Source organism: Doryrhamphus excisus, linkage group LG1, assembly GCF_037039965.1.
Source record: "Doryrhamphus excisus strain RoL-2023G ecotype Guam linkage group LG1, RoL_Dexc_Guam_v1.1, whole genome shotgun sequence".
Classification (NCBI taxonomy): Eukaryota; Metazoa; Chordata; class Actinopteri; order Syngnathiformes; family Syngnathidae; genus Doryrhamphus; species Doryrhamphus excisus.
The window spans coordinates 2,242,720-2,265,057 of record NC_136357.1 but is presented as its reverse complement, the minus strand read 5'-3'; the positions used below and the strand labels follow the sequence as shown (position 1 = coordinate 2,265,057).

General features: G+C 37.2%; 1 protein-coding gene across 2 annotated transcripts in view; it reads right to left on the bottom strand.

The window, feature by feature from the left end:
- The window catches only part of b4galnt4a (beta-1,4-N-acetyl-galactosaminyl transferase 4a), a 148,453-nt gene that overhangs the window by 45,991 nt on the left and 80,124 nt on the right, over positions 1-22,338 (bottom strand). For both annotated transcript variants that reach the window (XM_078793182.1, XM_078793167.1), the window contains exons 3-4: positions 13,220-13,318; positions 461-556 (exon numbers count right to left, since the gene is read on the bottom strand). In XM_078793182.1, the coding sequence (XP_078649308.1) occupies positions 461-556; positions 13,220-13,318 (195 nt within the window). The remainder of the gene's footprint in view (positions 1-460; positions 557-13,219; positions 13,319-22,338) is intronic.

Genomic DNA, 22,338 nt, shown 5'->3' with positions numbered 1-22,338 from the left:
TTTAACAGTAATGATTTTTACAGTCTCATTTAGCGGCTAGGCTGTGTGTCCCATCATACAGTGATGATTGAATCTACTGCTGGCGAGCTACAGCAGATGTCATGAGTTTAATCTCTTCATAAGGGAATCCCATGGTCATAAAATAAAATCTCATCATCCGCAGCTTGAACTATTTTTATGCACGAACAGCAAACCGTCTAGAATGATCCAAGTACTCACTAGCATTTATGGACTAAGTTGTCCTTTTGGGTTTAAATGGCAAATACTGAGGCGCATGTTAGCTTTGTAATTCAGAGAGGATTTGCCTCAATATGGCTTCTTTTCTACTACTGATTAGTGAGGTTTTGCTATAAAACTTAACAAGCAAGCACACCATCCGAAGTCAAAATTAAAAATGCATTACAATTTTTCTATTCATGCAATTTTTAGTCCCCAAAACAGAAGAATCCTTAATACTTACATGAGGATAGAGGGGAAAGTGCAGGTTTTTTCTGAGTTGGGCTATCGAGGAGCCACACCAGTCCTCAAACACATGGAGGTTGGCCTGGCCTTTATACTGCAGACAGATAATCACACAGAACAACAGAACATGGTTAGTGGATTCATTCATTCATTCATTCATTTTCTACCGCTTATCCTCACAAGGGTCGCGGAGGTTGCTGGAGACTATCCCAGCTGTCTTTGGGGTATACCCTGAACTGGTCACTAGCCAATCACAGGGCACATATATAGACAAACAACCATTCACACTCACATTCATACCTATGGACAATTTGGAGTGGCTAATTAACCTAGCATGTTTTTGGAATGTGGGAGGAAACCGTAGTACCCGGAACACGCAAACTCCAAACAGAGATGGCTGAGGGTGGAATTGAACACTGGTCTCCCAGCTGTGAGGTCTGCGTGCTAACCACTCGACCACCGTGTTGTCCAGAAACTTTCATAAAACACTAAAAAGGAACCTTGCGAATATTAAACCATAACAAAAACCACACGACAGGAAGTGAAAATTGAAGACATCATAAAATTGCTGTAGCCCACCCTTTCAGGAAGTCATGATGTTGGTGTTTGTTCTTTCATCCAGAACTACAATATTGAGGTCACAAGTCACATTGGACCACAGGTCTGTTGTTCCAGTTCAGGCGTCCAATGGGGTCGAAGTCAGGTTCGGTGCTATGAAGCTATTCCACACCGAAATCATCCATTCATATTTGTATGGACATTGCTTTGTGCACTAAGACACAGTCTTGATGGAACGGAAAAGTTCCAAAAAACGATCCCCACAAAGGTGTCATTCACACGGTAACCAGACGTGTGCATGACATAATATTCATTCATTCATATTCATTCAGCCAATCACAGGGCACATATAGACAAACAACCATTCACACTCACATTCATACCTATGGACAATTTGGAGTCGCTAATTAACCTAGCATGTTTTTGGAATGTGGGAGAAAACCGGAGTACCCGGAGAAAACCCACGCATGCACGGGGAGAACATGCAAACTCCACACAGAAATGGCCGAGGGTGGAATCGAACTCGGGTCTCCTCGCTGTGAGGCCTGCGCGCTAACCATTCAACCGCAATGCAGCTCATGACATAATATGCAATCATAAAAATAATTATGAATTTAACTAATAATTAACAACTCCTTAATTTTATGCCTATTGTTGTCTTTTACATAGAAAGGGGCGTTGCAAAGGAGGGAGAGAGGCGCATTCACACTCAATAACGAAAACACTACACTTCCTTTGGTTATCACTGTTCATTTCATAGAAGCAGATTCTTTGATGTGTTTAAGCTACCAATGTTTTTTTTTATGATGATCACGACAGTCGAACAGCTTTCCTTTTCTTTGACGCCTGCTCGGGAGATATACTGTAGGTTAAAGTTAAAAATGTAATGGAAAAAAAAATGACTTTCTCCTTCCTCGGTGAAGCAACCCGCTATGATATATTACGTATTCATCCATCCATTAATCATTTATGGGAATGCGTTGTAACCACGAAATGGCGGAAAACGAGGAGCGCCTGTATAGGTATTACACATGCCCACCAGAAATGAGCGCGTGCTTGGTCCCCATCAGAGAAGGTTGACCAAGCACATCAGCAGCGTCATGGGAGTGTGTGAACCCAGAATATTCAACAATTAGTCAGGGCTCGTCCCCTGACCATACGCTGACATTTGTCGACATTACACAAGGAGCACACGAGACACGGTGACAAATGGCACGAATCAGCCTTGAGGAACTCCACACAAAAAATACACAATCTCATTTGCATACTAGAAAACGATTACAGCTATAGAATGAACACCGGAAACGATCATCTTTTGTCCTATTTGGCGGTAATTCATATATTTCGATCATTACGTTTAAATGTTTCAATCAAAGGCACAGTGTAGCATCCCCACTTTTATGACTTTATTCTGACCTGAACGCATCAACAACGGTTCAATTCCAACACCATATATTGTATGTATCCCATTCGCAAACCCATCTCTCTTTCATTCGTCCTGGGAACAACACTACCTTCCTCATTCTCAAGGTGCTTTCACGGACACTCCGAACTCTGATAATCCAAACATCTTCATTGTGCGTCTATGTGGATATTAAGTGGGCTTAATAGGCCAAAAATGCATCATTAGGGAGAAAAAAACATACATAAGTCGCAATTTTTATTGCGGGTAATTTATTTTACTACTTGACCAAAACAGACATTACGTCAGCCATTGCACATTTTATTAGGACAGACATCTTGTATGCTAATCTCCCTCCAGTGTCCTAAAACACACTTTTTGATGGTGTTACTATGGCAACAGAATAGCATCAACACTCTGGGAGACAAATGGAAGAACCTAAGTTGTTAATTACATTACTTTCCATTTTGGTCTTTGGCTGTAAAAACATATCCACTTAAAAATGGGAATACCGTATTTTCTGGACTATAAGTCGCACCGGAGTATGAATGGCACAAGGTCAAAAATGCATAATTAGGTAGAAAAAAACATACATAAGTAGCACTGGAGTATAAGTCCCTTTTTTTTGCGGGTAATTTATTTTACTACTTGACCAAAACAGACATTACGTCCTCTTGGAAGGCAAGTTTTAACAATAAAAGAACAGAGAACAGGCTGAATAGGTTCATTTATAAGTCGCTCTGGAGTATAAGTCGCAGGAAAAGCCAACCAAAGAAAAAAAGTGCCACTTATAGTCCGGAAAATACGGTCATCATTTTTCTTTCTTTTAATAAAATCCAGAAAAATTTACACGTTTTAGACAATCATACATGTGATTAATCATGATTATTATTTTTTAAATGTGATTAATCAGGTAAACATTTTAATCTTTTGACAGTCTTAGTTACAGGACCTGTTTCCTCAAAAAGTCCCTCCAATAGAAATACTATTAGGAGCCTGATAATATTCATTAATTTATCTGTACAAACCACAGTATGCCTTGCTGGCACCAGAGTTCTGCATACAATCACCTGATTATCAAATAGATCAATATAATGAGCCAAGATACCATCTGCAACAGCTTCCATGTTACATTTACTGGTGTTATGCTCTGGAGTATAAGTCGCAGGAACAGCCAACCAATGAAAAAAGTGGAACTTATAGTCCGGAAAATACGTTAATTGTGTCATCGTTTTTCTTTCTTTTCATAAAATCCAGAAAAAATGACACGTTTTAGACAGTCATACATGGTGATTAATCATGATTATTATTTTTTTTTAATGTGATTAATCTAGTAAACAGTTTAATAATTTGACAGTCTTAGTTACAGGACCTGTTTCCTCAAAAAGTCCCTCTTAGGAACTTGATAATATTCAATAATTTAACTGTACAAACCACAGTATGCCTTGCTGGCACCAGAGTTCTGCATACAATCACCTGATTGTCAAATAGATCAATAAAATTATCTGAGATACCATCTGCAACAGCTTCCACGTTACATTTACTGGTGTTATGCTCTGGAGTATAAGTTGCAGGAAAAGCCAACCAATGAAAAAAAGTGTAACTTATAGTCCGGAAAATACGTTAAATGTGTCATCATTTTTCTTTCTTTTCATAAAATCCAGAAAAATTTACATGTTTTAGACAATCATACACGATGATTAATCATGATTATTATTTTTTAATGTGATTAATCTAGTAAACAGTTTAATAATTTGACAGTCTTAGTTACAGGACCTGTTTCCTCAAAAAGTCCCTCTTAGGAACTTGATAATATTCATTAATTTATCTGTACAAACCACAGTATGCCTTGCTGGCACCAGAGTTCTGTATACAATCACCTGATTATCAAATAGATCAATATAATGAGCCAAGATACCATCTGCAACAGCTTCCACGTTACATTTACTGGTGTTATGCTCTGGAGTATAAGTCGCAGGAACAGCCAACCAATGAAAAAAGTGGCACTTATAGTCCGGAAAATACGTTAATTGTGTCATCGTTTTTCTTTCTTTTCATAAAATCCAGAAAAAATGACACGTTTTAGACAGTCATACATGGTGATTAATCATGATTATTATTTTTTAAAAATGTGATTAATCTAGTAAACAGTTTAATAATTTGACAGTCTTAGTTACAGGACCTGTTTCCTCAAAAAGTCCCTCTTAGGAACTTGATAATATTCATTAATTTAACTGTACAAACCACAGTATGCCTTGCTGGCACCAGAGTTCTGCATACAATCACCTGATTGTCAAATAGATCAATAAAATGATCTGAGATACCATCTGCAACAGCTTCCACGTTACATTTACTGGTGTTATGCTCTGGAGTATAAGTTGCAGGAAAAGCCAACCAATGAAAAAAAGTGTAACTTATAGTCCGGAAAATACGTTATATGTGTCATCATTTTTCTTTCTTTTCATAAAATCCAGAAAAATTGACACGTTTTAGACAGTCATACATGGTGATTAATCATGATTATTATTTTTAATGTGATTAATCATTAATCAAAATCACAAAATTACTAATTTGATACTAACTTGATCATATTCATTAATTTATCTGTACAAACCATCAATAAAATGATCTGAGACACCATCTGCAACAGCTTCCACGTTACATTTACTGGTGTCATGCATTTCTGTGTACCAGAAAAAGCTACATAAAATGCTCTGTGCAGACTGAAACCTGGGTAAAAGTGAAGCTCTCAGGTTGAACAAACATGCCCTGTCACATATGGTAAAAGTCAACAAATGTAAATGTTTACTCCTTTGCTGCAAATAGATGGCTGTTAGTGACGCTGACATCCACCTGTTCTCGGGAAAGTACGTATATAAGAGCTGTGTTGCAGTCAGAATCTTTATCATTTATTGCTCCTCCCATCTCTGTAACAATTGTGCAATATTATGATCCGAGCGCCATATAAAGTAGTTCTCCCCCAGCAAGTAGTCTAGTTCAGTTTACTCAGCACCAGAACCAGTTTAGACTAACAAAGCCACACCTAGAATAAAACATTAAAAACCATTCATTTTTTTGGTGAAAATCTGGTGTGAATACAGGGATGTTTAAATCAGAATAATGCTATGGTGTCCAAAATCAAATATACCACAGCTCAAATATTTGTAACATTTTATGTCATTCTCCACAAACCAGGAAGTAGCCTGCTAAACAAAAACAAATGGACAAATAAAGTCTATTGTCATGCATGGTTTATTTGAACGGAAAAACAGTTCCAGGGACTACAGGACTCCAACTGTATCATCCATCAATCCGTAGAGTCTAAGTGACCTCAAGATATAAAAGAAAAAAAAAATCATAAATCATGTCATGCTTCGGTTGATGAAGTGAGCAAGGAGAGCCTTTCAGCAGCTTACTCGTTTCTACATTTAAAAGCGGGTCCATAGTGAAGGGAGGTGTCACTCTTCTACATTATTATCACACAGGCGTTTCAACAGATGGCCTGACCCGAAAGGGGGGGGGGGGGTCGCATTTCTCCAGTGACTCCGTAACGTCAGTGAGCATCCTTACAAAGATTGCTCTTAATATTTGTGTCAAAAAATGGTCAAAATAAGGGTCAACAGAATCGAGTCAGGTATCAGAAAGGTGAGTGTCTGCTCTTTGAAACGGAGTCATTCAGAAGTTCAAGTAGATGGCACTCGTACAAATACGCATTATTAGTAGAATTCCTTTGGTATTTAAAAGGAAACCATTTGTTTCCGCTAGGAAGATAAGTTGTTGCCAGGGGACGCAGGACTGTATCCAAGGTCATCCTTCTTGGCTGGGTTGGATTGCATTGTGATGGGGTTTATTCAGTTTTAAGACCAACATCGCATGGTGATGCTTATGTAGAATCGAAGGTGCGCACGACGGATACTTCAAGCAAAAAAAAAAAAAACACTTCCTGACTTTGACTTTTAATGCACAACTCTTCTCGCTTAAAATAGCAGCCATGTTGCTAAGATTGGCAACACAGATCTCTTGTACAATATCACTATATTGACAGTTACTATAGTACGCATTATGTCCTTGGATGGTCATATCACCTTGTACTTCGGTACGTGACAAACCCCCCCCAAAAAAAAAATTAATGAAAAAAATACAACTTAAAACTTAAATTATCTTAGGAAAGCAGGAAGTGAACAAATGTAACAGTTACTGATTGTAAAAGTACCAGATGGAGGGGTAGGATTTAATAAGCTTTGCTTCTTCCTACTCCTTTTGGACAGGTGGAACTGTGAACTGATTATGTGATGCGTTCAATTGTAATGTGACGCACGTTCAAATGAAATAAAACCATTACCATTACATATGATGTGCGTAACGAAGCACAACCAGTGATCAATGGTGCTCGTGTAAATCGACCTGTTCAGTGATTAAGTATTCAGACAAGTCCGACCATCTACATGTTTTGATCTGACAAATCTTAAGTAGCTTACATCAAAGCAAAAGCTGTTCAACTCAAACAGAAAAAACAGACACACGTCAGTCGCTGACACTGGGCACACCAAGGTAGTTTGGATTGCAAGGTTTACACTTTGCAGTTCCAATAATACCAAACACACTGCCACTTCCATATGATGTGATATCATAGTTCATAATATGATGTCCTGCCTTGTTCTCAGGAAACAACGTTCGTCTAAAAGAGAACTCTCATTACGTTTTAATCTTGCGACACTCCTAAAAGAAAATTGAAAGAATGCAAGATGAAGATTTGAGATATGAAATACAGCTAAAACAAGAGAAGACGCCGTTTGCCCATTTCCTCCTACATTTATCTTGGCATATCGCCCCGTGTGCCGCTACCCGAAATCTCCACCCTCCACTCTACGCCACCCATCTGGTTGCACCATCAAGAGGAGAACAAATCCGAAATTCTCACTCCTCCAAGTCTGGTGCAGCCTGCTGCATTCATGCTGGCATCAGGCACTGACAAATGGCCGCTCATTGCACCCGCTGATGAGGAATCGCACCAGCTGACACTGTGAATCCCATTTGGATCAGGAAAGTGAGACATGATGTTCCTGGCAAAGGTACACCAATAATTTTTTAAATATCAATCCATGCACACATCCTCGGATTACAATGACATTAAATGCATCACAAGTCTTACTGCAGTTTTACTGAGTTTCTTATGATACAATTATATGCTATTTTACAGTTTAAATGTAATGGTAATGGTAATGGTTGTATTTCATTTGAACATGCATCAGATTACAATTGAATGCATCACATATTCAGTTCCCAGTTCCACATGTCCAAAAGGAGTAGGAAGAAGCAAAGCTTATTAAATCCTACCCCTCCATCTGGTACTTTTACAATCAGTAACTGTTACATTTGTTCACTTCCTGCTTTCCTAATATATTAAATAAAATTAAATCAAATTCAATAAAATCAAATAAAATTCAATAAAATTCAATAGAATTAAATTAATAATTTTAAATAAACATTACATGAATAAAATAAAATAAAATAACATTAATAATTTAAAATAAAATAAAATAAAATAAAATAAAATAAAATAAAATAAAATAAAATAAAATAAAATAAAATAAAATAAAATAAAATAAAATAAAATAAAATAAAATAAAAATTTATTTTTGTCACGTACCAAAGTACAAGGTGACATGAGCATCCAATGCCATAATGGGTACCATAGTAAGTGTCAATATAGTGATATATATATAGCACATCATGACTGGTTCAAGACTCTTCATCCTTGTATTTAGCAAACATCAACTGCTTGTATTGTTTCTTGAATTGGCTCATCATTGTGCATTGTTTGAGGTCCTTACTCAATCCATTCCATAGTTTGATTCCACATACTGAATTGCTATGGCTTTTTAACGTAGTCCTAGCATAGAAGTGTTTGTAAATAAAATGTAACCAAGTGATACTCCAGAAAAAGGTACCGGGGAAGGTGTCCAAAGTGTGGACAGGTTGGGTGGACCAGTGGTCAAAGAAGCACAAATGGTGTTCATATTCATCAGCAAAGTTAATATGAGGTCATAAGAACGAGGAGCGGACTAGAAATAGAAGACGAGATTCATGTGATCTATATTCTAGACTCATCAACGTCTGTAATGGGGTTTGTATAATCTGCCATCTGCTCACTGATTACATGTTTCCCTGTCATGGCCGGCATTTCCAATGCAGAAAGTCGATAGCACCCATCCGTCCATCAACGGTCCTATCGCAATAAGACGCTTGTAATGAAAATGAGACATCTGTAATCTTGTTTTTGATCCAGTATTTGGATAGGCAGATGGATGACAGACAGGCCGCGGAATAAAATTCATCACGCCTCTTGTTCTCTGCTGTAGTCACACTTACATGTTGAGTAGCACCTCATGGAGCTTTTTTAAAATTACATCCATAAAAACATGAGTGTGCTTGTCAAACAGCAGCGAGGCTTCTTATCTAGCCTCCGTTTACCTCACGTATCGGAGAAAGCGTTCCCACATGTCTGGGATTATTGCATAATTACAAAACATTTAGGCTTTGTGTGTCTTCAACATGAAAATATGACTGCTCCAATAGTCCCGACTGAGTTATGAATGATGACAAATGTTTACATAATAGCCATGTTTACATGTGAAGTTTTCATATTCCGGGTACTCCGGTTTCCTACCACATTCCAAAAACATGCTAGGTTAATTAGCGACTCCAAATTGTCCATAGGTATAAATGTGAGTGTGAATGGTTGTTTGTCTATATGTGCCCTGTGATTGGCTGACCACCAGTCCAGGGTGTACCCGATCTTTCCGAATGACCTTTCCGAAAGCAATGGTATACATGGAAAAGAATATTCCAATCTCTTGTCTACATGCGCCGCTATAATCAACCAGAATAGTCAATAGGGCATGCCCAGTAAAACGTAAACACCAACATCACGTGATACCGACTTCTTTCACTTGTTGGAATAACTCCGTATTCCCAGTTTTTCTTTTGTCCAGTCTTGAAATTTAGTTTGAATCAAAAACAAACTTTCCTTAGCAGTCCAGTCCCGATTACTCGCCTCCATTTTTTTTTAAATCGAAGAACGTCTGGAGCTGCGTGTTACGTCATATCTCAGCATTCGCTGAAAGAACGGACCCGGGAACAGGAAAAGATAAAGTTCAATCTTGCTAATATTTTATAATTAAGCTCGGCACATGTTTTATATAGATATGTATTTAATTTTTTTTAATAAAACCGGACTTGTGAATGGCGTATAGAAGGGTTTAGATTCTGTTCCACAGATGGCGCTAATGCACACCAAAGCTGCTTGCCAAGCGCCAATAAACAACAGAACTCGAAGAAGAACGCAGTCTGACAACTTTCCGATTGAGCGAGTACAAGATACCTCAATCGGATTGGGGAAAGGAATATTCCACCCCTGGGAATCCGATTATATATTTATTCGAATTGGCATTTTTCTTTCGGAATGAGGTTCATATAAAGGTATAAATTTAAACCCAAATATGGAATTGGAATATTTGGGTCCATGTATACGTGGCTAGTAGTTATAGTTGAATGTGATACCCATGTGTTTTGACCAGTGAACTAACCATTCAACTGGATCACTGGGTAAATTAAACCAGAATAACCAATATATCCTGGCTTAATACCTTATCCTAGTTTTGTGCAAAAGAACCCAGACCGACTCTACAGTGGATTTCAGGGCAGGTGAACGTGCCGCTAACAAAGAAGGACAAAGAGGCTTAAAATCATTGTTAATGTTGAGCATGACTGCCTGTTCCGCTATGGATTCTAACACTATGTGCTTCCCAGTTGTGAATGCATATGCTATGCTGTTTATCTATGACATTGCCAACAGAGCATGACTTTGAAGAAAGTCTCTCACAGGCGGTCTCTGGGGGGTATGATTTCAGTAGACCTGACTGCAGTGATACCCATGGAGAGGTACCACTAGTACTTTGGTATGTTTTTTGTTCACAATTAGTGACATGTTAAATGGTTTTCTTTTTAAATTTAGCTTGCGATGTTACAATCTGTACCGAGGATTCAAATTGTGTGTCAAGTCATTAGCAAAAATCCAAATGAAGTGTGGTTAAGATCATGGTTTGATGACATGAGTGTGCGTTCTAAAGCACTTCCTGAAGCACTGTACCATGTGACTGATTCAGGAAGTGGTTTGCTGGTTTGGTGTGTGAATTGCGTGTCATTTGGAATGTAAAGGCACAGCAAAACACAACGGAGTCGTTTGGTTGGTCTTTGGTTAGTTATTAGCGAGTGTTATCCTCACGAGGGTCGCAAGGGGGTGCTGGAGCCTATCCCAGCTGTCATCGGGCGAGAGGCGGGGTACACCCTGAACTGATATTTTGGCGAAACTTACTTACCTCAGCAAGAAGTACATTCACTTTTAGGGTTAAAAGACAATTTACTTAAAGTCATTGTGTGTACTTTTGCTTTGTTTTAGTTTTACTGTACTTCTTTTTGTGCTAGTGTGACAGTATAATGCAAAAAAATGCAGTTTACGTTTTTATGTCCTTTTTTTTCCCCACTTCTTTTTAATCCTATACATGTCATCAGGCAAGTATTCTCCAAGCTTCATTATACACTGGTTAACTTCTTTTTACACTTGACAGTTACTGATATTAAAGACTACGGTGCGTGAACCTTTTGGAGTCAATTTGAACAATTTGGAGTTGCTAATTAACCTAGCAGTGCAAGGGGCGGGGTGCAACCTGGACTGGTGGCCAGCCAATCACAGGGCACATATAGACAAACAACCATTCACACTCACATTCATACCTATGAACAATTTGGAGTCGCTAATTAACCTAGCATGTTTTTGGAATGTGGGAGGAAACCGGAGTAGCCGGAGAAAACATGCAAACTCCACACAGAGATGGCCGAGGGTGGAATTTGTGAAGCCTGTGTGCTAACCACTGCTACACTGTGCAGCCCCTAAAAGGTTTTATTTCCTTATATTTAAAAAATTGGGTAATAAGAGTTTAAAAGTCAATATAGGGTTGTTATTTCATGTCTAGAGGGCTCTAATAATGCTTGAATATTCATTAATTTTCTACCGCTTATCCTCACAAGGGTCGCCGGGGTGCTGGAGCCTATCCCAGCCGTCTTCGGGCGAGAGGCAGGGTACACCCTGGACTGGTCGCCAGCCAGTCACAGGGCACATATAGACAAACAACCATTCACACTCACATTCATACCTATGGACAATTTGGAGTCGCTAATTAACCTAGCATGTTTTTGGAATGTGGGAGGAAACCGGAATACCCTGAGAAAACATGCAAACTCCACACAGAGATGGCCGAGGGTGGAATTGAACTCGGGTCTCCTATTTGTGAAGCCTGTGTGCTAACCACTGCTACACCGTGCAGCCCCTAAAAGGTTTTATTTCTTTATATTTAAAAATTTGGGTAATAAGAGTTTAAAGGTCAATATAGGGTTGTTATTTCATGTCTAGAGGGCTCTAATAATGCTTGAATATTCATTAATTTTCTACCGCTTATACTCACAAGGGTCGCCGGGGTGCTGGAGCCTATCCCAGCCGTCTTCGGGCGAGAGGCAGGGTACACCCTGGACTGGTGGCCAGCCAATCAAGAGTGGAATTGAACTCGGGTCTCCTAATTGTAATTGTGTTAATTCTCTTTATTTAATTACAAGTAACAAAAGTGCATTCCTATGCACTACTCTAATGATGCTGTTGATTCATATAGAATTCTACTCACTGTTTAATCAATAACTATAATTAATAATATATACTGTACAGTTGCATGGCTTTGAGTTCGAGTCACAGTTTGAGCATCCTTCGTCTGCGGAATAGCGCGCAACAAAGGTGCATGTAGCTCGTATGAATACCCCGGCGTGCCTGTGTGACCGCAATCAGGCTGTGACAGCTGGCATATGGCCCTACTCTACCTCCACCAGCCACAGCGTACTCCCTCTGACAGCGCCAGCTTGGTGGCCCCTCGGACCTCTGCCACTTTGGCTGTGCACCAGGAAAACAAGTTAGTGCCGGTAATTAGGACAGATAGCGAGCTGAGCGAGCAAAAGAAGAATTGTTTTGCAATGTTTGACCCGAGTCTGCTGAAAGCTTTTCATTATTCCACTGCAGCACCTTCGCAAATTGAGTGACTGCTGAAATATTTTGTCACCGAGGCACACGGCAAATAATTAATATGTCACATCAGTTTTAGTTCTGCTAGACCTGAGGACTGCCTTTGACACAGTTGAACGTGTGATCTTATTAATGAGGTTAGATAACTGGATGGGATTCTCTAAACTGGTTCAAGTGCTATCTGGAGAACAGCAAGACAGGAATTGTCTCAGATCAAATAGTCGTAAAAATGACTTGTGGGGTTCCCCAGGGGTCAATCATGGGACCCTTATTGTTTCCCCTATTGTTGTGCTAATACTCAGCTGCAATGTGTCTTACTCAGATCTACGTGTTTTCCTCTTTGTGACACATTTTGTGACGAATGCGACTTAAAATCCAGATCAAGTCTACAAAATACAAACTCAAAATGGAATGGGAATGATCGTCTGTGAGGCAGCAGCATCTTCTTCTCAATGATATTTTGAGGTAATATCACAGTAACATTCTTCATTAATAAGGTCCATTACTTATAAAATATTGATACTTATATGAGTCACCATGAGAAGTTATGGTTGATGAGTCAAAAAAAAAAAAAAGTACTGGACCTCAATGCCTGAAGATGGGAGCTAAAAGGCTCCCCTGAAGAAGATTCAGTGCTAAGTGAAGATCCAAAAATAGGAGAAAGTAATTACCTCTGGTTTCCATGGCAATTTCTTATGGCGCTCGGTAAGAAACTTGCTGATGTGGGTGCGGTCTCTGCTGTTGGGGACTCCCGCGATCGGCTCATCTTCCTTGAAGAGACAATAAAATGCAACACTTATTTTCTTCAACTCAAAACATAATTCACCCTAAATAGACACTTATGCAAGGAAAAGTTGATTTTAAGTCCTATGTATAATCCTGCCGTCTACTCACACATCAATCTATGCACAGAGAGACGCAAAATCCATCCATCATCATGAATACTCAATAATAGAGATGAAGTGCCATCATTAGCTCCAACCGCAGGCCTGTCTATTTGATGGGAGTGCTAGGAGCTTAAACTGTCCATTATGCTCAGCTGAGAAGAGCACACACTTAGACTCATGCTGAGGGCCATTCCCCTTGTTAAAACCCCTGCGGAACCCTCTTCAACACTCCTTCCACTCCAGCCTATGACAATTTTAACTCAAAACATTTAGTAAACCGTTGCATCGCTCTTGAGCTCAAGACCGGGATGGATGGTCTCAGGAATAAAGAACAAAAGATAAAATTTTCCTGATTGTGTTATTTTTGTTGCATGTTTGTCACACGTCATTAACGCTTAGATGCATAAGTGGGTCAAAAATGACCCGGTTAGGTTGTTTTCTTGAAATATCTTCGTAATTAATTTTTTTTATCATTTCATATTGCAGGTATTCCTCAAAAAACATGTTTTTGATATAATGCCGTTCACATTTTTAACTTACCTTTTATACATTTTAAGAAATTTTTGGTTTTGTGTTACTACCCCAACCTTCCATAAGTGGGTCAAAAATGACCCGGTCAGGTTGTTTTCTTGAAATATCTTCATAAAAAAATTTTTTTTATCATTTCATATTCCAAGTAGTCCTGAAAAAACATGTTTTTGATACCATGCCGTTCACATTTTTAACTTACCTTTTATACATTTTAAGAAATTTTTGTTTTTGTGTTACTACCACAACCTTCCATAAGTGGGTCAAAAATGACCCGGTCAGGTTGTTTTCTTGAAATATCTTCATAAAAATTTTTTTTTATCATTTCATATTCCAGGTATTCCTCAAAAAACATGTTTTTGATATCATGCCGTTCATATTTTTAACTTACCTTTTATACATTTTAAGAAATTTTTGGTTTTGTGTTACTACCCCAACCTTCCATAAGTGGGTCAAAAATGACCCGGTCAGGTTGTTTTCTTGAAATATCTTTGTAATTAAATTTTTTTTATCATTTCATATTCCAGGTATTCCTCAAAAAACATGTTTTTGATATCATGCCGTTCACATTTTTAACTTACTTTTTATACATTTTAAGAAATTTTTGGTTTTGTGTTACTACCCCAACCTTGCATAAGTGGGTCAAAAATGACCCGGTCAGGTTGTTTTCTTGAAATATCTTCGTAATGAAATTTTTTTTGTCATTTAATATTGCAGGTATTCCTCAAAAAACATGTTTTTGATATCATGCCATTCACATTTTTAACTTACCTTTTATACATTTTAAGACATTTTTGTTTTTCTGTTACTACCCCAACCTTCCATAAGTGGGTCAAAAATTACCCGGTTAGGTTGTTTTCTTGAAATATCTTCGTAATGAAATTTTTTTTGTCATTTAATATTGCAGGTATTCCTCAAAAAACATGTTTTTGATATCATGCCGTTCACATTTTTAACTTACCTTTTATACATTTTAAGAAACTTTTGTTTTTGTGTTACTACCCCAATCTTCCATAAGTGGGTCAAAAATGACCCGGTCAGGTTGTTTTCTTGAAATATCTTTGTAATGAAAAATTGTTATCATTTCATATTCCAGGTATTTCTCAAAAACATGTTTTTGATATCATGCCATTCATATTTTTAACTTACCTTTTATACATTTTAAGAAATTTTTGTTTTTGTGTTACTACCCCAACCTTCCATAAGTGGGTCAAAAATGACCCGGTCAGGTTGTTTTCTTGAAATATCTTCATAAAAATTTTTTTTTATCATTTCATATTCCAGGTATTCCTCAAAAAACATGTTTTTGATATCATGCCATTCACATTTTTAACTTACCTCTATGCAACACACAATGGATCCTCACAATTTCTATTGTTGTACGGGGGTCATTTTCTTTTTCAAAGATGGAAAAAAGTGGCATATATATATACGTATATATACGTAAGTACCTTTACCTTGCTGTCAATTGTGCCCTGACAAATGCCGGTCAATGTGTGAAGTCTGGACGTGTGTGATTCACGTTGCAACAACGCTGTTGTTTCATTTGCTTTTCCTCGTGTCATTTACCCCGTTGACCCACAGCGAGTGACATTGCTCCTAATCTGCTGTAACATCAGTTGAGAGCACAGCAGAGCTTTCTTTGTGCAGCCTTGTACGAGGCATATTAAATCCATGGTGGTCATGTGAAGGGCAGGACACACCGTCGGGGAGCAAAAAGTTCCCCAGCAATGAGGATAAAAGCCTGCTCCTTTCCTATGATAGGATCAGGGGAGCAGGACTGTTAAATAAGTGGTAAAGCATCTTCCATTTAGCAGAGATGTTAAAAATGCATACGTCCCCCGTGACAGGTTGGAGACATTTTCATCACCCATGAATCTTTGTAGAGAAGCCGGCTGTATTTGCAAAAGATTTTTTTTTTTTTTTTTTTTTTTTAGAGCAGAACAAGTGATGCGACAGCTGTCAGATGCTGAGTCTTTGATTACTTTTTTAACTTCCAAGGGAGTCAGATGAAGGAGGGTGAGGGAAGGTAATGATAAAAAAATAAATGTGACAACAGGCTTCTCTCCTGTCTGCCAGCACCTCTTAAGGAGCCTGATGCATCTCGCTAACACACACATATACACACACACACACACACACACACCTCAGACGCACACATACAAACATCCGTGAAGGGTACTTTGCCGTGTTTAAAGCGGTAAAGAATAATAAGAGTCTGAAGGTAATGGTAATGGTAATGGTTTTATTTCATTTGAACATGCATCAGATTACAATTGAGTGCATCCCATAATCAGTTCCCAGTTCCACATGTCCAAAAGAAGTAGGAAGAAGCAAAGCTTATTAAATCCTACCCCTCCATCTGGTACTTTTAAAATCAGTAACTGTTACATTTGTTCACTTCCTGCTTTCCTAATATAATTTAAGTTTTAAGTTGTATTTTTTTTTAAATAATAATTTTTTGTAATTTTTTGTTCACTTCCTGCTTTCCTAATATAGTTTGTTTGAAGTTGTATTTTTTTAAAAATAATATTTTATTTATTTATTTATTTATTTATTTTTTGTCACGTACCGATATGAGGTGAAATGACCTAATACAATTTAAGGTTATTTATTTAGTTATTTATTGTTTATTTTTATTTTATTTAATATTTTATTGTATTTCTTTATTTTTATTTTTCGTCCTGTACCGAAGTACGAGGTGATATGACCATACGATGCCATAATGAGTACATTATGGCATTACAATTGAACGCATCACATAATCAGTTCACAGTTCCACATGTCCAAAAGGAGTAGGAAGAAGCAAAGCTTATTAAATCCTACCCCTCCATCGGGTACTTTTACAATCAGTAACTGTTACATTTGTTCACTTCCTGCTTTCATAATATAGTTTAAGGTTTTGTTTATTAATTTAATTTAATTTAATTTAATTTAATTTAATTTAATTTAATTTAATTTAATTTAATTTAATTTAATTTAATTTAATTTAATTTAATTTAATTTAATTTAATTTAATTTAATTTAGTCACATACCGAAGTACAAGGTGATATGAGCATACGATCATATTTCTCATCAGCAAGTTGAAGTATTTGTGATTTTAGAAATAAGGAGTTAGTATGTTCTCTGTAGGCGGCATTATGAATTATCCTTACTGGCCTTTTTTTGCAGTACATTTAGCGAGTGAAGATTGCTTTGTTCAATACTGAAATATTTCTGGCCACCTTGTGTTGTATATTTTGTAATATGAGGTTTCCAGCTCATATTGTCATGTATTAAATTTGTCCCACTATTGCACACACTGCAGGGTTTAGTATGAGAAAAAAAAAGCAGCGTCATATACGCCGGAAACTACGGTAAACGAAACAAGTTGTCCATATCATTATTTCTAGAGCGCTTATGACTTATGGATGTGTGGAGCTTAACTCATGTTGCAAGGGTGATCCTGGTAGGTGGGTGAAGACGCGCCCCAGATCTCTGCTCTACTTCATCCCTTTTCCCAGTCTCGCACATCGACTCACCCCTCCCTGCAGACCTGCGCTTGTTTGTGTTTAATAAGGAAGATTCATTAGGCTCATTGATATTCTAGGACACGCTGGTTCATTCTCTGGTCTTGGATCATCAAGGACACACGTGCATTGCGTGAACATGTACAAAGGGAACAGCTAAGCCCCTCTGCAGCGATATGATGGATGGATGAGTCAAAGGTTTCCTGTTCAGCCTGCTAATCGACCATTCAAGTCAATCGGAGACGTTTTTACACTTGAGCAACTCGGTTAAAATGCCAGAACTTAAACATTATACCACTTTAACATTGTTTTAAAGCTTGATTCATTCTGAAGAAGTGAAACTCATTAGGTTGATAGCGTTATAAACATTTTGATAAACAGTTGCTTTTACTAGTGTGATTTATTTCCACGTTTTGCTGTTATGCAATGTTTAATACATAAGACAGTTTAACAGGCTCCTTAGCATCAGTTTTAATTACCAGTGAAACATGATGATGCAGTTCTGGGCCGAGCGCCAGCAAAAATTAGGTCTGCTTCTAATTTGGACATTGAAGTAATGTTACATTTTTGTACTTTGGTATACGTGACGACAGGAATCGGCCAACATGTTTAGTCGATGCTGAGTATGGAGGATGCGGTGTAATATGAGGTCAGTGATTTAAACTGAGGCCTTTTAGTTGCGTCGATAAGCAGACTACGGGTCGATGGAGCTGAGCGAGCAGTTTGGAAAAAAATGAATATACAAAATCACTACTGTAGAAGGATAATCATATATCATCTGTTATACAGTCATCAACCTCTGGTCGGCCCGATAATGAAAGCTGATTAGCTGTCAACCTAATAGTTTGTCTGATGCATCCTGGTTTATTTAGGGCGCACAAATGTCACAGCAAATTTTGCAAAAACTAATCACAATAAAAATGCATGACAAAACAGAATTCTTGTTCAGGTCCCTGCTTTATTGCTGTTTATCCTGTTTATGGCTTTTTAAATATGATTTTTACCATTATTAGAGCCCTGTATGTAACACCCCTATAGTCACCATAGTCTGTCTTCTTGTTACTTTTCCTGATAACACTATTTAGAATGCCCCACAAAATATTTCAATATTGAACAAAGCAAAATGTGTTCAAAATTTGAATTTGTTCTCTTATTGTGTGGAAATTTTTAATTTTTTTTAAAAAAAAATCACACAGCCTTGAGCGCATCACTTTGTAATATTTTTTTCAAACTATTCCTCCAGATCTTTGATCTTACTTATTGTGTGGAAATATGGAGTAATAACTATAAAAGCAATCTTCACTCGCTAAATGTACTGCAAAAAAAGGTCAGTAAGGATAATTAATAATGCCGCCTACAGAGAACATATTAACTCCTTATTTCTAAAATCACAAATACTTCAACTTGCTGATATAGTTCATCTTCAAACAGCTAAAATAATGCATAAGGCTAAAAATAACGACTTAGCAGTATGTGGAATCAAACTATGGAATGGATTGAGTAAGGAAATCAAACAATGCACAACGATGAGCCAATTCAAGAAACAATACAAGCAGTTGATGATGAAGACAAAAAAATAAATTAAAAACTAAAAAAAATAATAAAAATTAATAAAAAATTAATACAAATTAATAAAAATTAATAAAAATTTATAAAAATTTATAAAAATTAATAAAATAAATTTATAAATAAAATAAATTTGCGAAATACAAGGATGAAGAGTCTTGAACCAGTCATGATGTGCTATATATATCACTATATTGACACTTACTATGGTACCCATTATGGCATTGGATGCTCATATCACCTCTTACTTCGGTACGGGACAAAAAATTAAATTAAATTTAAACTTTGATCGTACCATTATTGGACGCATCTGTTGAAATGGGACAGCTTTTCATGCGTCAGGTACAAAAGGGCATCAGAATACTAACTCGGACATCCACTGCTCGGAACACCATGACAACCATGAACCATGAACGCTTCAATATCAGCTCCCACTCCGAATACACCAAATAAAGTCAGCTTGGTTTGTTTTGCGTTACACTTCACAACTGAACAATTTCAAATGACAAAAATTGTTGCTCGTGCTCACAAGTTGCATGACTGGCGCTCATCCAATGAATCCAGTTTCTAAACTCAGCAGTATAATCATGCATAACAGTCTTTTCCTAATGCATAAACGAGACGAGCACCACTAAGGAGTGAAACATCGAGACTGTGGTCAGCTGCATAATGCAAAAACTAAAGTTATCTACATCTTACTGTCTGATGGACATTTCATATTCTCACACATCTGCAAAACCACTTTCATGAATTCATTTCATTCTCTATTGCTTATCTTGTTCAGGGTCACCATCTGAGCTGGAGTATTTCCGAGTTGACTTTGGGCAAAATGCAAGGTCGTCTGTGTTAGTCGTAGGGCAGTCGCTTATTGGCTGAATTCATAGGATTTAATCATGGCTGCCCCATCGGGTAATAAAAACAGGTTTTATCAACATATACTTGATATTGGCTATTTGTGCAATTTGTTGTTCATATTTGATGTCATCTATTTATTATTATTTATTATTATTTTATTATTATACGGGAGCCAGGCAACGTCATTTTGTTGGTAATTTCACTGCTGTGTTATTGTGCAATGACAATAAAGGAAGTCTATGTCTATCTTCTTAATGATATTGCCCTGAAATTAAATTAAATTAAATTAAATTAAATTAAATTAAATTAAATTAAATTAAATTAAATTAAATTAAATTAAATTAAATTAAATTAAATTAAATTAAATTAAATTAAATTAAATTAAATTAAATTAGGAAAGCAGGAAGTGAACAAATGTAACAGCTACTGATTGTAAAAGTACCAGATGGAGGGGTAGGATTTAATAAGCTTTGCTTCTTCCTACTCCTTTTGGACATGTGGAACTGGGAACTGATTATGGGATGCATTCAATTGTAATCTGATGCATGTTCAAATGAAATAAAACCATTACCATTACCATTACCATTACCATTACCATTACCATTACCATTACCAAATAAGTCCTCCTTTCACAAAGAGACATTCTTCTGTTTCAGTAACAAACTCTTCCAAGCTTTGGGAACCTGAGTACCTTCATATCTTAATTTCAGTTTCACAGACACTCCTGAATATATATATATATATATATATTAAAAAAAACAATTCTGTCAAACTCTTGCAAAACTAATCTGAGCCAAGAAAAAAGCAGTGCGACTATTTTTGTCTGCTGTCTGCATTATTCATAAGAGACATTACATGGCGATCACAGAGTGGCTGAGCGAGGAAGAACGCTTGAAAAATGGAACATAAATAAGAGACGACTGCAGCAGTCGATAATGGGAGTGATAGAGTCACTAGGTTTCAATTCATTGTTTGGAAGATTAATGGCGAATGGAGATGGAGATGGACGGACAGACTGATGGGCACCGCAAACAACATCTTGGAAAGAAAAGTGTGAAGGACAATCAGTAACTGTTATATTTGTTCACTTCCTGCTTTCATAATATATATATTTTTTTTTTTTTTAGTTTTATTTGACAAGGTGATATGAGCATCCAATGCCATAATGGGTACCATAGTAAGTGTCAATATAGTGATATATATAGCACATCATGACTGGTTCAAGACTCTTCATCCTTGTATTTAGCAAACATCAACTGCTTGTATTGTTTCTTGAATTGGCTCATCGTTGTGCATTGTTTGATTTCCTTACTCAATCCATTCCATAGTTTAATTCCACATACTGCTAAGTCGTTATTTTTAGCCTTATGCATTATTTTAGCTGTTTGAAGATGAACTATATCAGCAAGTTGAAGTATTTGTGATTTTACAAATAAGGAGTTAGTATGTTCTCTGTAGGCGGCATTATGAATTATCCTTACTGGCCTTTTTTGCAGTACATTCAGCGAGTGAAGATTGCTTTTATATTTTATATTAGCCCATATTTCCACACAATAAGTAAGATATAGTAGAACCAGAGAGCAATAAAGAGTGTGGAGTGATTTCTGATTGAGAACAAATTTTACTTTGTTCAATACTGAAATATTTCTAGCAAGTAAGATGCATTATTAATAATAACATTGATTGTCTGCAGCAGATTATTTGACTAGTGAATTGAAATAATCCAGGATGGATTTCAGTATAGCCGAATACTAAAATACTCCCTAAAGAGATAAGCAAAAGCTGCTTTTAATCAAGTAAGTAGAGCTTAAACATGAGCAGTCTGGTCAAGATATGAGCTGCCAATCATCTTGAACCTTCACTTTGTGTTTAGTGTCACCTAATCATTATTCTGTGAAGCGAGGAATAATGGACATACATACATAGAGTAATCTTTATGGACAAGAACCTGCAGTGACTATCTTCAATTCGACTAAAAAGAGGCATGCTGAGAAAGCAAACTGATATTACACCACACTCATGTGTCCTTTTTTAATATTTGGTCCGATATATTTGATCACACAGCAGCTGCTCCCCAGGGGTTTCTAATGGTTTAACCCTTTGTGACCATTTCTGAACAAAAGGCCTGGTAGGGGGTTGGCGGCTTCTTCCAACAACAAGGCCGAGTGAAGGAGCCATTAAACGAATACACGGACATGTGTTACAGCATCAGTATTGAGAAAGCCACTGGTCCACCCACAGGAGCTTTTATGACATCACTTTCTAAATCCATCGGCGCAGTGGTGTAGCGTGGGTTGCCGAGCGCCGAGGATGAGTCCAGTATTTGCGCTGCATGGGTCTCTTTCAACCAGCCCAGCACTGAGGCCTTATTTTGGATCATAGCATGAAGTTCTACAATGTTTTGGAACATCGGCTCCATAGGGACAAGGTACAGTATATCACAA